General features: G+C 57.9%; 1 protein-coding gene across 4 annotated transcripts in view; it reads left to right on the top strand.

Moving 5' to 3' along the window:
• Positions 1-16,146, top strand: part of IPO13 (importin 13) — a 32,255-nt gene that overhangs the window by 13,876 nt on the left and 2,233 nt on the right. For 3 of the 4 annotated variants that reach the window (XM_054212172.1, XM_054212173.1, XM_054212174.1), the window contains 13 exons: positions 2,153-2,293; positions 2,462-2,603; positions 3,658-3,824; positions 4,233-4,353; positions 4,643-4,790; positions 4,957-5,138; positions 5,999-6,025; positions 6,780-6,914; positions 7,146-7,289; positions 7,707-7,787; positions 8,404-8,541; positions 8,639-8,735; positions 10,615-10,667. In XM_054212172.1, coding sequence (XP_054068147.1) covers positions 2,153-2,293; positions 2,462-2,603; positions 3,658-3,824; positions 4,233-4,353; positions 4,643-4,790; positions 4,957-5,138; positions 5,999-6,025; positions 6,780-6,914; positions 7,146-7,289; positions 7,707-7,787; positions 8,404-8,541; positions 8,639-8,735; positions 10,615-10,667 — 1,576 coding nt within the window. The remainder of the gene's footprint in view (positions 1-2,152; positions 2,294-2,461; positions 2,604-3,657; positions 3,825-4,232; positions 4,354-4,642; positions 4,791-4,956; positions 5,139-5,998; positions 6,026-6,779; positions 6,915-7,145; positions 7,290-7,706; positions 7,788-8,403; positions 8,542-8,638; positions 8,736-10,614; positions 10,668-16,146) is intronic. The other variant, XR_008468094.1, reaches the window with a different exon arrangement.

Raw genomic sequence — 16,146 nt, forward strand, 5'->3', positions numbered from 1 at the left:
TCACTGTGGACCCTTACATCTGCATAGGTGGTGAGCAGAGAAAGGTGGCGCTCAGGACATGGGTCATAGAATCACAGAATGGTTCGGGTTGGAAGGGACCTTAAAGATCATTGAGTTCCAACCCCCCTGCCGTGGGCGGGGACACCTCCCACTAGACCAGGCTGCTCAAAGCCCCATCCAGCCTGGCCTTGGACACTTCCAGGGATGGGGCATCCACAACTTCTCTGGGCAACCTGTTCCAGTGCCTCACCACCCTCACAGTAAAGAATTTTTTCCTAATATCTAACCTAAATTTCCCCTCTTTTAGTTTAAAACCATTACCCCTCGTCCTATCGCTCCACTCCCTGATAAAGAGTCCCTCCCCATCTCTCCTATAGGCCCCCTTTAGGTACTGGAAGGGGCTATAAGGTCTCCCTGGAGGCTTCTCTTCTCCAGGCTGAACAACCCCAACTCTCTCAGGTGCACCCAACCTTTTCTAGAAGTCTTCACTAACACGGGACGAGTTGCAGCATGGAAGCAAATTCTCTGTTGGCTATGCAGGGAGTCCAGAGAACTATCTCAGGTCTAGGCGTCTGCATTGTGAGTATTTTAAGGTAACCAGCAGAAGCATGATCCTTATCATAAACACCTAAAGTTGCAAAAACATCTCTAGGGTAGTGTTAACCCCGTGCTGTGGAGGAGGGATGGCTTTGCCCTACGCTGGAGCAGTGCAAGGTCCCCTGTGCCTTTTGTGAACTCCCTTGGGCTGACCCTGACTGCAGCATCAGTTCCCTGTGAGAGATGCTGGTGAATTCCCAAATTCTCCGTTATCACAGCGCTCCCACGCTGCCATGGGCGTCATTCATGGGGCATCAGAGGCTTGAAAATCACTTACACACAAATACCTGGCCCCTTCACAATGATTTCCTCTGTGGAAGAGGGGTGTGTGGGGGGGTGAACCCCAGTAGCACACAGAGGGGATGCTGACGCAGAGACACTCTATTCCCTGTCTTCTCCCACTGACCCAGACCTAGAAGCTGCCGCCACCAGCGCGGCTCTCTCCCAACGCTCGTGGCATCGATGGCTTTGTTTGCTCCTGCATCAGCCATAGCAAGAGCTGCCGGCGCGCTGCTCCAGGGTGGACGTGCTGCTGCCTTACTGTCAGCACTTGCATCTCTTCCCCACGGTGGGCACAGGAGAGCTGGCGTCAACGTGTGCTCCCGCTCCGACCATCCTTGGTCCCGCACCTGCGTGCGGCGGGGCAGGCGGGGAGCACCCGGAATAGCTGCAGCTCCGGATAACACGCCTCGGCGGGCAGGGAAATGGCAGGCTGCTCGTCAGCCTGCAGCACGGCCTCTCTCCGGGGGCCCTGAGCTGCGTTTCACCTTGGCTGCCTCCTCCTCGTTGCCTTGGTTACCATCACTTCCAGGCAGCGGCGCTTAGGGGAGGCTGATGTGCGTGATGTGATGTGGGAGAGCTGTGCCACGCAGGGCTGCGGCAGCCCGGGAGGGTGGGGGACCGGGGGGGACATGCTGTGGGGCCAGCATCTTCCCTGGGTAGGAGCTGCCAAGGGTGGCTTGCCACTTTATCCCAGCCAGAGAGCACAATTTGGATGTGCCCGTGCTGGAGAGTTGTGAGGCTTCCCACCGGCAGTTCTGGCTGCCCTCCTGCAGAGCTGAGAAGCATGGGCTGCAAGCATGGTGAAAAGAGCCCGCAGGTCTGCCCCCGCTGCCTTTCTCCTGCTCCCCGTCCCCGCCAACGCTGCAGCACGTGGGCACAGCTCCCTCGGAGCTGGTCATGGCAGTGACAATTTAGTGCTGGCTGGGGGCTGCTGGCAGCCCTGCCGGCAGGTTCGGGCAGGCAGAGGCAGATGCCCACACCGTGGTGCAGTGGGGAATTTACACAGGGCTGCTGGCTGCTGGCTCAGCCCTTCTCTTCGCTTGCAGAGGCTCTGCTGAGGTAGTACTTGGGGCTTCAGCTTTCATCCCGATGCCACAGGCTGGGAGGAGAGTCCCTGTAAGTGGTACAGGCTCCTGGATGCCCTGTTGCACAAAGCAGCCTTCCAGCAGGGAAAGCTGTGCAGGAGTCCTGGGAAAGCATCAGGAGGGATGGAGGCCATGGCAGCCGGTGCCGGTGAGGCGATGCCCGGCACTGATTCAGGCTGTGCTTGCAGGTACGTGAACACCCTCCTGAAGCTCATTCCCCCTGTGCTGGGGCTCCAAGAGCAGCTGCGCCAGGCAGTCCAGAGCGGGGACATGGAGACGTCGCATGGGATCTGCCGCATTGCTGTGGCCTTGGGGGAGAACCACTCCCGGTGAGTGCTGGGGATGGTCCCCAGGAGTGGGAATGAGCTTGGAGCAGCCCACTGTTCCTCATGTGCGGCTTCATCCAGGGCCTGTCCGGCACCCAGTGATGTGTGTCAGGGCAGAGGAGCCAGGCTCACAGCAGTGATGCCACCCTGACTGTGCTCTCTGCTCCCCAGGGCCCTCCTGGACCAGGTGGAGCACTGGCAGAGCTTCCTGGCCCTGGTCAACATGATCATGTTCTGCACTGGCATCCCCGGGCACTACCCCGTCAACGAAACCACCAGCTCCTTGACGCTCACCTTCTGGTACACGCTGCAGGTCAGTGGCCATGGTGGGGCAGCCTGCTGGGATCCTGCGCTCCAGGCCAGGGACGGAGGCACCGGTGCATGGGGATTGCGGTCTGGCCTGGCTGCCTTTGGTCCCCAGGGATTTCTGATGCCCCCACTCCTTGCCCTGCACTCACAGCCGCCACAGGGCACATACCTCAGAAATGCTAGCCCCGTGGCTTGCTTTTTCCACCCCCAGTCTTACTTGGAATTCTGAGCCAGCCTTTAAGGGCCTCCTTAACATAACTAATTAAAACTTCATATGCTAATTTATTTTTTTTTCCAGCAGCAGACCTGGTTGTTTAGCTCCTTACTGCACGGCTGCGCCGGCAGCAGGCAGGGAGCAGAGTGCGTGTCGGCTTTCTGCGGGCTAGACCCCGCTGCCATGGCAGTCGTGGTCTCTTGGAGGAGGAAAGAGAGGGCTGGGGACTGCCAGTGGCTGCCCAGCATGGGGACTATCTCCCAGGGAGAGCATTCCCTGCGCCGACAGCAGCCTTGCCACGTCGTGCTCTATTTTTAGCCCCCCGTTCATCCCCCCAGCTCCATTCCTCCGCAATCCGATGCGGCGTGGCTAAGCGTGGGCAGGGAGGGGGGCGATGGCGGCGCCGTGCTGGCAGCTCCTCCACTGCCTGGGGCTCCCACCTCCCCTCGCTGCTTCTCCAGGTGGATCTGAGGAGAGGGGCGCAGGCAGGAGAGCGCTGTGCTCCCCGGGCACCCATCCCAGCCTGCCTCGCAGGGTCTGAGGCTTATGCGCTCTCGAGGCTAGGACACGGCAGGGCAGTGCCACCCCTCTGTAACTGTGCTGTCCTCAAATACCCAAGGTTCCACCCAGCTGCTGGGGCTTCTGGCATCTTGCCTCCAGATAATGCTGCCACTGCAGAAGGGCTTGGCATCAGGTGGACTTTGGGGAGCTGGAGATGCAACCTCTGAAGTGTGACAGGTCCCACCAGCTCTGGGAGATGCCCATGAGCCCCCCATGCAGCAGGCATGCTGGCTCCATTTTCTTTCCCCTGCAATACCTGATGTATTTTTCTTCCTGCCACCAGGACGACATCCTCTCCTTCGAGCCGGACAAGCAGGCAGTGTACCAGCAGGTCTACAGGCCTGTCTACTTTCAGCTGGTGGATGTGCTGCTGCACAAAGCCCAGTTCCCCTCCGATGAGGAATATGGCTTCTGGTCTTCAGATGAGAAGGAGCAGTTTCGGATATACAGGTACAGCTGGGAGGTTTGGGTTTGCTCGTCAGGCAGGCAAGGACGCAGGCAGCATCCTGCCTCCCTGGAGCCTGAGAGCCATGGGGTGGTGGAAGGAACTACGCTTGGTGGAAGGAATCTCCTCCGTGTCCCTCCTTGGCTCTCCAGGGAGGGACACGGAGGAGATTCCTTCCACCAAGAGCTGTTTTGTCTATGGGGGTAATATGGAAACAAGCTGGTGTTTTGGAATGGCACCGTTTGCCCTGCCTGGGAAGCCCTGGTAGCACTCCGCATTGGGCTGGGACAGTGTCCTTATGCAGGCAGCACCTGCGCCCTGCCTGGCAGTGGGAGGGGAAGTAACGTGTCCATGTGTGGAGTGCTCTGCAGGGGATGGGGACAGCGTTTGGAGACCCTCCATGTTCTCTGCAGGGTGGACATCTCTGACACACTGATGTACGTGTATGAGATGCTGGGCGCTGAGCTCCTGAGCAGCCTCTATGACAAACTGGGACGTCTCCTGACCAACACGGAGCAGCCGTCCACATGGCAGGTGAGCGAGGGGACCCAGGAACCAGGCTGATGGCTACTAGCCCCTCAGGAACCTATCCTCGCCACAGAGTGTTGAGAACAAAGGGACGTGATAGAGACAAGGACAGCATACATGCAGGCTTTCTGGGGTCTGCCAGGAGGAGGAACAGGTCTTCTTCTGCCTCCCTGTCCTTAGCACTGCCCAGGCACCAGCCTCTTTGCCACTGTGATGAGGTCTGAGCTAGTGCCTGGGGCTGGGGTGGGCATCGGGTCAGTGCACGGCTCTGATGGTGCCTCTCCCACCCTCACAGCACACGGAGGCCTTGCTCTATGGCTTCCAGTCCATTGCCGAGACCATCGATGTGAACTACTCTGACGTGGTGCCGGGGCTCATCGGCCTCATTCCCCGGATCAGCATCAGCAACGTGCAGCTTGCCGACACCGTCATGTTCACTATCGGTGAGGCCTTTGCTCGCGTGCAGGCTGGGCTGGGGAGGGGGGACCCGCTCTGAGACCCCTCCTGCTCAGCAATAGCAGGAGTGAAAAGCAACGCTGAGCACCCCAGGGTGTGGGGAGCAAGAGCCTGTGGCGCAGTCCTGCAGTCTGATCCCATCTGTGTGCGCAGGGGCCCTGTCGGAGTGGCTGGCTGATCACCCCGTCATGATTAACAATGTGCTGCCGCTGGTGCTCCAAGCCTTGGGCAACCCTGAGCTCTCCATCTCCAGCGTCTCTACCCTGAAGAAGATCTGCCGGGAGTGCAAGTACGACCTGCCACCCTATGCTGCCAACATTGTTGCCGTGTCACAGGTAGGAGCTGGATGCAGATGGACATGCGGTGGTGACCTGGGATGTGCTCACCTTTTCCTCTCCAAGGATCAGGGCAGGGAGACGCAAAGCAGCAGCTCAGGGCTTCTTGCTTGGCATCGGGGACTTGTTATCTGTCCTGCTCCTAGGCCAGTGGACGCAGGTGGCAGGCCCTGTGTCCTGCTGTGAGTGCAGAAATGGCAGGCAGTGGCAGATACGACTGCCAAGGGATCCACTGGGGTTGCACTTGGGTGTCCATCCTTTCCCCAGGGTTTTGTTTGCCTTGCTGGGTATGGCATCCTACCAGTTCTGCACCTGCCAGGGAGCTGGTGCTGCTGCTGAGCGTCTTGGAGGGCATCCTGGTGTTCAAGCCTCTCCATGGAGACTGAGCTGGTCCCTGCAGTGCTTGAGCAGGTTGTCCCATGGTCTTTCTTGGTTCTCAAGATTTGAGGCAGATGGGGCTCAGCGTCCCGAGGCACTAGGAGGAGGGCTGGGCTTCAGTGAGTTACCAGGGTGTCCATGGGAGCAGAGAGGGGCTGGTGGGTGGAGGGCGTGAGTCTCTGCTTTTAAAGCCTGGGGGACTCCGAACTGGAGTAAGGAAGCCCTGGCTGAGGTTGGTCCAAGCCAGGGGCTCCGCTTGCTGGGTGGCTGCATGGGCTGGCTCGGGGAAGAGCTTACTAGGGGACAAGGATTTTGCTCCCTACCTGTGGCGGGTTGTGCGGTTGTGGGGAGTGCGTGCTGCTTGTCTGTGCCTACGCTGGTGTTGGTTGTCTTAACCTCCTGCATCAGTCCTGCCTCCTGGAAGGGCAGGCTCTTTCTACAGCACTCACCCTCCTCTTTCTCTCTCCCCTTCCCTTCGGCAGGAGGTGTTGATGAAGCAGATTCACAAGGTAAGAGGGGTGGGCTCAGACTTCTGCCTGGTGCTGCTTGCCCCCATACCCCCTAGTTGTCCTTAGATGAAAACTCGAGGAGGGCCATTGCGAGTTGGGCTGTCCCCGGAGAAGAGCTCAGCACTACAGCCAGCTTGTGCAGGGTCGGGAGTACCTGCTGGCTGCCTCTCACTGCGCTGCTGGGCTCCCACCGCATGTGGGATGGGGTCAAACTCAGGGGGTACATTCCCATAGAGAGGGAAGCCCCTAGGGAGACTTAACTCTAGCAGTTCCCAGTCCCTCCAAGCCCAAGGACGCTGAGACAGCAGGCATGTCTTCAAGAGGAGAAAGAAGCGAGATTAGTGTGGGGACAGAGCCCAGGCTGTGCCTGCAACCAGGAGAGGGTGGGACACTTTGACCCCATAGGGGCTGAGACAGGTCACCAAAGGATGGTGAGCTGAGGTAGGGTGAGTAGTGCCAGCACAGAGATCTCTTGGGCACCAACTGGTCTTGCCTTGGCGGGTTGCTGGGAAGAGGACAGGTGCTGGTGGCAGAGTGCCTGTTCCTTGGGTTCTGCCATGCTGGTAGGGAGCTCCTCCCTCTCCTGCAACGAGATGCACTGAGAGTGTCCCAGATAGAGCAGCTCAGGCGCTGCAGCACTCTGGGGTCCTGGCTTTGCTGTCTGGGCCCCTGGCAGCTGTCTTAACTAGTGTGTGTGTGGTAGGATGGCAGGTTGGGCACTGACCTGCCCCATTTTGTCTCCTCTCTGTCCCAGACGAGCCAATGCATGTGGCTGATGCAGGCTCTTGGTTTCCTGCTTTCTGCACTGCAAGTGGAGGAGATCCTGAAGAACCTGCACTCCCTGATCACCCCCTACATCCAGCAGCTGGAAAAGCTGGCTGACGAAACGGTGAGTGCCCTCATGCTACCTCCATCCAGAAGTGGCTTCTCCCGCTGGCTGTAGCCCTGGGCTGATGTGTTGAAGCAGCACTCTTGAATGTGGGCTCGAGAGAGCACGCAGTACAGGGAACTCCTCTCTAGCACTTTGCCTCTGCAGTTCTTGTTCCTCAAGATCCCAAAAGCATGACTGTGGTTGAGCTGCGCAGTCTGTGTCACGCTTTGACTTTATTTTCCCTGGCAGCCCAATCCCTCCAACAAGCTGGCCATCATCCACATCCTGGGCCTGCTCTCCAACCTCTTCACCACCCTAGACATCAGCCACCACGATGATGACCATGAAAGCACCGAGGTCAAGAAACAGCCAGTGCAGCAAGGACCCAACCCAGTGAGTAGCACGGTAGCTCTGTGCTATTTGGCACAACCTGGCCAAAGCCTCGCTATTCACCACCAGTGCCAGGAGAGGGGGGGTTAATGGGGAAGGTAGTGTGTACCATGAAGAGGGTAGTGCTGGTGCATTCCAGCTAAAAGAACTCCTTCAGCTCATCTCACCACTCCTGAGGTGGGCAGAGGTGACCCGCAGGATCCTTCTTGGCTGGGTGCTGCTCTGGAGGATGGCCCGGGCGCTGCCTGGCAGCTGTGAGCTGTGCCAGGCTGCCTCAGCAGGGAAGAAAGCTGCCCAGCTTTGGAGAGGGGAGGGGACAGTGGTGCCTGAAAGTTTGAGTCCAGGGCATGCTTAATCTTGAATCTCCCCTCCCCGGTGCTGTGAGGGCCAATTCTCTTCAGTGCCTCTTTTTCCTTGCAGGTGGTGGTGGTTCTGCAGCAAGTCTTCCAGCTCATACAGAAGGTCCTCAGCAAGTGGCTGAATGATGCCCAGGTGGTGGAGGTAACCAGACTCCTCCTCAGTACTGCCTGCGGCTCTGCCTGTCCTTGCTGCCTTGAACTGGGGACAGCAAAGAACGGTCTCTGGGTGATGCTGCTATCCTGTTGTAGGCAATTCCACTTCCCTGTAAGAGGGATGCCTTGCTGGGTTGTCCAGATCCGTGCTGCTTGCTGTCACGAACAGCATCCAGCCATTCTTGTCTGTCTTGTACCTTCATCAGCTCTTCTCCTCTCCAGTTAGAGAGGCCCTGCTATCAGCAAGGAGATGGGATCTACTGAACCCTTGTGTTCCTTAATGGGGGAGCTCTGCTCTGACCTGGAACTATGTCATCTGGCTTTTCTCCTGTTCACTTAGTCCAGTAATGCCCAGGTGCAGCATCCCACCAGACACTCTTCCCCTGACGCTCCAGGAGCAGTGGGAACGGTGTTTCCTGGTGTCAGGGAGCATCCTGTGCTGCAGGGCAGGGTGCCAGTACCAGAGCAGGTCTGAGCCCTCTGCCTGGCTGGTCCCCATCCTCATTGCCAGCTCTTCCTTCCCTTGGGACCCGTCTGTCAAGTCCTGTCCCCCCAGGAGAGGTCTCCTGACACCCATTGCTCACATGGGCCCTCTTCTCCCGCAGTCTGTCTGTGCCATCTTTGAGAAGTCTGTGAAGACCCTCCTGGATGATTTTGCCCCCATGGTGCCTCAGCTGTGCGAGATGCTGGGGCAGATGTACAGCACCATCCCCCAGGCCTCTGCCATCGACCTCACCCGGCAGGTACGGAGCCACTCTCGGGGCAGGGGCTGCCGCTCTCCCAGGAGGCCAGAGGCATGCAGGGCCAGCAGCAGCGTCAGTCCTTCTCTCTCTCTTGCAGCTGGTTCACATCTTTGCCCACGAGCCTGCCCACTTCCCTCCCATCAAGGCCCTCTTCTTGCTCGTTACCTCAGTCACGCTGACCCTCTTCCAGCAAGGTACGTGGGATTAACTCTCCTTCGCACTGGGGCTGTTGTCAGGCTGTTGCATGCATGGAGTCTTGGAGGCGTCTTACCAGGAATGGCTGTTTTCGCTCCTAGCTAAGCTAATGGGGCCATCTCTGTTTCTCGGATTCATCCCAACCCCTGGAAGGTGGGTACCTTCCCTGCAGGGCAGCAGAAGCAGGGAACCCCTGGGCAAGACTGGACTGCTGTGACAGCTCTGTTTCTGCAGCAGGGCTGGGCGTCGCGTGCTGCAGGGGTTGAGCCAGAGCTCCAGTCCCGCTTAGCAGGGAGGCTGTGCTCCCCGGGAGATCCTGGGGCTCCTCCTGGGGCCAGTGGTGCTCATAGTGGCCAGGAGTCAAGCCCTCGCACGAGCAGGAGGATGTGTATGTGAGCATCTGGGAACTGACCTTTTCAGAGTCACTGCTGGCCACCGAGTCACCACTGTGATGCTGAGGATGCTGGCATCCTCCCGCAGGGCAGGGGCCCCTCTTCGGCTTGCTGCCCGCCCTACAAAAAGCAAATGGGGTTAGGACAGGGTCCTCCACACCATGGCTTCACTCAGCCTCTTGGTGACTTACCCCATGACAGGGACAAATGTACCTTGGAGCCGCTGGCTCTGGTTCTTCAGCACCTTCGTATGCGGTCCCCAAGGGGTCTTGTCCTTTGCTCACAGCTGGGTGCCAGGTAGGGTGATGCCACCCCCCAGTACAAGGCTCAGAACTCTCTAGAGAGGTGGGCGAGGCGTGAGGACCCCAGCTTCATCATCACACCATGGTCCAAGCAAATCCCGCTGCGCTAAGGTGTCACTGGCAAGTGAGCTGAGCTTATCTGGAGATCAGGTCCCTGCTTCTGCCAGCGGCGTGTGGATGCGTCTACGCTGAAACCCTCTTGGCTCGGCGCCCGGGGAGGCGGCGATGCCTCCGGGCAGCAGCGGGCATGTCTGCAGGAGGAAAGGGGAGGGGACAGAGCCCGAGCTGTGCCAACGCTTGGATGTGAGCTTTGCTCAGGCAAGCAGCCGTCCAGCTCGCTGTGTGCCCAGGACTGCGTGCTCCCACTCACCCCTTGGGTCCCCTTCGGTGGGTGGCCAGCCCTGGGCAGGGTGAGCTCCTTCTGCTGAGCCTGAGCCCACGGGTGGCAGGAGACGGGGTGACGCGTGACCCCGCAAGGGCCGAGACACGTCTGTGCACAGATGCCAAGGTAGGGCAAGTGGTGCTGGCATGGAGATCTCTGGGCACCAAGCTGGTCTCTCCCAGAAGGGTGATGCTGGAGGAGACCTCTGGGAGGGTCCTGGACTCAGGGTCTCGGAGAGCATCTGGGAACGGGGCGGGAGGGCGACTGTGCCAGGGGCTCCTGAGCAGCTGGTGCTGGTGACAAGCATGTGCACGCCTGAGCCCGGCTGGGCCTGTCAAGCGTTTGCTGAGGTGTTGTCGTTCACTTGCAGTTATCTTCCAGGACCAAATGGTGCTCTGAAGACACCCGCTCAGTCCCCACAGTGCAAAAGCTCTAATTCTCCTTGGGGAGATGGTGCCCAGCTAGCCCCTGCTCCTCCTCCTCCTCTTCCTCCCCAAGGACACGAAGATCTCCTCCTTGGCTCTGCAGCACCCAGGTGCTAGCTGGAGACCCTGGGGCTTCAGACCCTTTCCTTTGCAGTTTCTTTCTGTTCTTGGGTTCTCCAAGTTTCATGATTTTTTGTATGTTTTGTTTCTTTAACCTGCTTCAAGCTGCTCATGTTGCCCATCCCCTTCCCCACACACCCCTCCTCCCTTACACTCCTGTTTTCACTTGTAAATTCTTTCTGTATCACATAACTATATGATGTTGAGTTGCTGTTTGTATGATTTTTCTCTTAAGTTACATCTTTATTATATTTTAGGGCCCAGGGATCATCCTGATATTGTTGATTCATTTATGCAACTCCTGGCACAGGTGTGTTTTAGTTTCTTATTCATTCACTTTCTGTTCTCTCTCTTTCTCTTTTTAATTCAATTTAAACCTATTTTTAGCTTTCTGTTGACAACGTTTTTTTCCTTTTAGTTGAATATCGAGTTTCTCCATCTGTTTCCGTGGAAGTTGAAAACAAAACATTCTCCTTTAGTTCTGGGTTCACACCATCCCCAGGGCAGTGCCCTCCTCTGCAGGGCAGCCTCCAGCTGCCACCCCCCCTTCCTTGCCGAAGCCAGCGTGGGGCGCTTGGGGCTGCTGCCGCTGTCACCCTCGGGTGACAGACAAATTAGAGCATTAAGTGGATGTTTTCCGACCTGTTTGCCTGCCGTGCGATGGGTTCTTTATGGCGGGGATGGGCTGAGCTGGCTGCCTTGCCCCGGGGCGGTGGGAGGAAGCCCCTGCCCACGGAAGCAGGCAGCTGCTGGGGTTTGGCTCTGAGCAATGTGCTTGTGATAGCGTCTGGACCTGCCACGCTGCCTCCCGCAGCCCCTCAGGGCGGCGGTGGCGGTGGCAGGAGTGTTCCCGTGCCCACTGGCTCGGTGGCACGCAGGGACGGTTTGCGTCGGCGTGACGGGGGCCGTGAGCTGGCGCACGAGGCTGGCACTCATGTCACTGCTGGCGGTGGGCAGGCAGGGCTGGTGCCATGCCCTGTGTGTATATGCACCTGTTGGGAGCAGCAGGAGCCCAGCATGCTCCTCAGCCTGCTGCGGCCCTTCAGGGAGAAACCCTGATGTCCTCGATGCACTCAGTGCCCCTGTTGGAGATACGCCCCCCAGCACCTACCCAGAGGGGGCATCAGTAGCAAGGAGGGGCTGGCAAAGTCGCTTTCTGCTTGATTTCTGCAATGACGAGACCTTTGACCACGCGTGCTGGCCCGGTGGCTGTGCAGGGACACCCACCCAGGCAGCTGCCAGAGCTGTGACCGTCCTGCCCTTGCCACAGCCTGGGATGGGTTCCTGGCATGTCTGGGTGCTGAGCCATCAGCCCCCTCCGATAGCAGCTCAGTCCACGCATGGGTCTTGCAGGGATGGAGTGGGGAGGAGGCTGCAGCTCATTCTCAGGCAGGTTCTGCTCCTCATGGGTCTCACCTTGACATGCAGAGCCCGCTGAGACCCATCGCATCTCACAAGCAGCATTTTCTTCCCTGCTTTTTGTCTTGAAAACATATTCGAGGTTATCAGAAAGCATTTGCAACTTTTGCCGATGCCACTTTTGGGAGCTGTGACCTTTTAACAGGGGTTTTGAACGTGATGGGAGGATTGGTGAATGGGGTCTGTGTGTGAGGTTCAGGGAGGTGTTGGGGGGACCTCCACTTGAGCACTGTGCCCAGTTTGGGGCACATTTCTGTAGATACAGACCAGAGAGCACAGAGAAAAGCATCTAGGAAGATGACACACCATGAGGAGGAATGGCTGATGGGAGCCTGAGGAGCTGCATGAGTCTTGGGATGTGTAAAAAGTAATGCCACAGTTGTAGGTAAAAACCGCTTTTCCGTTCTCCTCAAGTGGGACAAACAGTAATGGGAGGAAATCATGGAAAAGGATCCAGGTTAGTCAGTAGGAAATCTTTCTAAGAGCAGAGGGAAGCACTGGAAGGTCACTCGGGAGCCGCTGTTGCTTGGAGGGCTTGCAAGGACTCAACAAGTGTATTGCTCCTGGAGGGCAGGTAGAGGTGGTCCTGCTGGGTGGGTAGGGAATTAAGTGTCTCTGAGAGACTCTTCCAAGGCTACTTGGACTGGACACAGCACATTTGTGCTCACTTGGAGAGAAAAGTACAACTGTGCTGCACTTCCATGGGGTGCGCTGTGACAGCAACCACCACCCATCCTGGCTGCTGGGAAGCTGTTACCTGCAGCATCTGCAGGCAATGCTGGGGCAGCGTGCTGGCAGCTGGCCCCATCTCCAGCGTGCTGATCTCCAGACAGGCTGTGTCCTTTGGAGGTCCTGCTGTAGGAGCTGCTCGGAGGCTCCTACCTCCGTGGTTGCTCTGTCTTGGATCACTGTGAGATGTCTGGCATTGTACTGCCAGCCCACCACCGTCCACAGCCACTCAAGACCTGATGTTTTCCTGGGCTTTTTCTTCCAGTAACCCCACAAAGACCAAAGGATCCCATCCCCATCCTCTCTTCTCATGCATAGGATTTGTTTTGAGGTCTCCCCCTCTTTCTGGCCTGCCCCTCTTCCCAGACTGACGATCTGGTGGGATGCTTTGAAACCCTGTCAAGAAATGGCCTTGCTGCCCCTGCTGGCTCCTTGCTGCCAGGATTTCAGGAGCTGCCTGATGGCAGAGGTGTGTCCAGCCTCTCTTCTTCCGGAGGACTATGCTCTGCAGTGATGCTGTTGGGCATTTGTAAATCCAAGGATTGAAGTTGGGGAGAACTGCAGGTCTCTTCAGATCCAATTCTGATGTGGCAGGGGCTGTGTTTTCATTCCAGCCTGCTCTGCCTGCGGAGACCTTGGTGAAGTATTGCATCTTCCAGAGCAGCACCAAGTTTGAACCCAAGAGTGTGTCAAAGTGTGCAGACTTTCCCACTTCCCTGACCGTCTGCTGCTGTGGTTGATCACCTTGGGGGAAATGTATCATCTTCCCTGTTTCGAATTTGTCTGGTTTCTCCTTGCAGGCAGTGGTTTTGTCCTCTCCCTCTGCCAGCAAGTACTGTCCTACCTTCTGATAATTCAGAAGCTCCAACCTAATGCCTACACATGAGCCCGCTGTCACCAGCACACGGAGAGTCATCTCGCTGTGTGACAGGATTCCAGTTGACTTTACAGTATATTTATTTGGGCTTGGTTGCAGCCCGTGAGACTGCCCAGTTGGTGTGGTCGATCATTTTGCCACCATGCTAATTGGTAATCCTCTCTTGACGATGGCGCTGGCTGGTCGTGAGAGCATGCTGGCTTAAACCAAATGCCTTATGGATGCTGGAGACCCTGGAGCTGCTATTACTACTCAAAGCTAAGTGTAAAATGACCAGTCTGTCATAAGGCCGCACAGAGCGGTGCCGGCACCTTTTGCAGTTAAATCTGCCCTCAGATGCTCCTCTCCTGCTTCTGCTGTGTGCTGGGAACGGTGCAGAGCATCGCTGCTGTCCCCAAGGTGAGCGTCCCCCCTGAAGGGCTGGGGGGCTCAGTGCCACCCACGCAGGGTTCCCAAGACCGCACAGCCATGGCAGCTGGGGCTTCCACTCGGGTCTGCACCTGCAAACCCAGGCAGGAGGTTCTGGTGTTTGGGAGCTCTCACCTGCTCCCTGGCCAGTGGGTATCACTAGTGTGCATGCTCCTGATTGCAGATAGGCTTTGGGGGCTCTCCAGCCTGCCTCCCCACTGCAAGCATGGTGTCTGCAAGCACATCCATGCTCCTTGGCAGGGCTCCACGCTGGCACAGACCTTGGGAGCACTGTGGTGACCTTCCCTGACCAGGAGCCCAGGGACAGACTGGGCAAGCAGGGCCTTGCCAGGCAGAAGATGCAGGACTGACCTTCTGTGATGGCCCAGCCACTGCCGTCCCCCACCTCCCTCCCTTCTTTGTCTGGTCCAGGCTACACCCAGCAGTCCTTGAGCTCTCTACCACACCTGCTCCAGATGGAGTTATAGAGCCCTGTGGAGAACATGGGGCATCCCCTATCCCCGGCAGGCAGGGGTTGACTGTTCCTCCCTGGCACTGGTGCCTGGCCAAGCTCATGTGCCCTTTCCAAAGCTGGAGGCTCTGCTCCACCAGGCGTGTGGGCTGGGAAGAGGTTGTGGTGACAGACACAAGGGCTTGATCTGTGTGTTCTGGAAAGCTGCAGGAACTGGCTGTGCAGCCCCTTCGCTGTCCCCTGTCTGCTGGAGGAGCGGGGTTGGTGTCCCTTCCATGCCTGCCTGCCCCTGAAGAGCCAGGCAGGGCAGAGAAGAAGAGGCTACTCTGAAGACCTGTCTGGGGGATCTTGCAGTTGCTGTGGAGAAAAACCCAACGTCCTTTTTGTACCAGCCTGCAGAACAGCCCTCACCAGAGAGCCAAGGCCAACCTCTGCAGTGGCAGAGGATGTGGGGAGGCATTTGAAAGCATTTAAAGACCTGTCCCCATCCCAGAACACATGAGCAGAGCTGCCCTGGCAGGAGATGGGGAGGACAGGCTGGCAGTAAGAGAAGCCCCAGAGCTGGAGCAGGGTTCCTGGTGCTGGGAAAGCACAGCTGGATCTACCTGGTGCCATTTGCTAACGGGAGAAGCTCCACAGGGCCCCATCTCATGGGGGGTAAAAAGCATCTGTGTCTACAATAGATGTGCACATGTGCCCAGATTGGGCTTGCGCTCTGCACTCTCTTGGTGGAGGTGTCCTATGGGAAGGAGCCCTTCCACTATTGGCACGCTTTCCCCCATGGCCCTGACGGAGGGAGGAGCAGATGCTGCAGTGAGGCTGCGGGAGATCTTGGCGGGCTCTGCCTGCTGCTGGTCTGGTTTGGCTGGGAGACTCACCCTGCAGGTAGGTGGCAACCTGAGCACGTTGGATGACTCTTGTGCCAACTGAAAAGTCTTGCAGCGCGCAGGACTCGTGTTAAAACCAGCCCCTTGTACTGGCAGGGTAAAGGAACCTGCAGCTGTGTGGTATCACAGGAGCCAACTGCGCTTGAGCAGCGTGCTGCTAGGGGAGAAGTTCATGGTCACCGCTCTGGAGCCCGCTCCAGGCGGGGTAGTCACCCATGGCTAAAACTGCAAGGTCCCTTGCAAGTGTTTGTTGGGTATGGGGCTGACTAGATGACAGCAGCCACAGTGAGTGGATGCGATTCTAAACCATCGCCCAGGCGCTAGCTAGCCTTCTGATGGTGCTAGCACGTCAGGAGGGATGGTGCACATGGTGTGTATATACACACGCACGGGCATCATGCGGCCCCTGATTGCCCCCATGAAGGTCTCTCCTTGTGTCTCACAGGGAAGCAAGTCCCTGCAACTGTGCTATCTCCGCCTGGTACAGTGATGCTTTTGGTGCCCAAACAAACCTGAGCCCTCTCTTGCAGCATGTGATACAAAGAGTCAGAAAGGAGATGGGGTAACCCTGAAAGCTGCCCCTCCGCTTCTTGGTTCTCTGCACTGGGCAGATGACCATGGGCTTTCCCTGGAGAAGAAGGGGTGGGAAATAAGCCTGTTTTGTTCCGAGACCACAGCCGTGGTCCGATGGCTGTGTGTCCTGGGCACTGCTGGCTGAAAGCTGTCCCTGCTTTCATCCCTGGGAGCAGGCTCGGAGGAGAGCAGTGGCCCTGCACACAGCTCAGTCCAAGGGCTGCCTGACCTCTGAGCTCCAGGCACAGAGCGGGGCCACTCCAGTGCTGTGGGTGCTGTCCCCGATGTCGCAGTGACAGCAGGGCAGGAGGCATGGCTGCCATCCCCAGTGCTGGTCTGCAGCAGTGGGCAAGGTGGCACGGTGGTCAGGGCACGGACATGGCCACCTTACCTAGCAAGGCTCACTGTGGCAGGGCAGAAGCCC

This window comes from Rissa tridactyla, chromosome 8 (assembly GCF_028500815.1).
Source record: "Rissa tridactyla isolate bRisTri1 chromosome 8, bRisTri1.patW.cur.20221130, whole genome shotgun sequence".
NCBI lineage: Eukaryota > Metazoa > Chordata > Aves > Charadriiformes > Laridae > Rissa > Rissa tridactyla.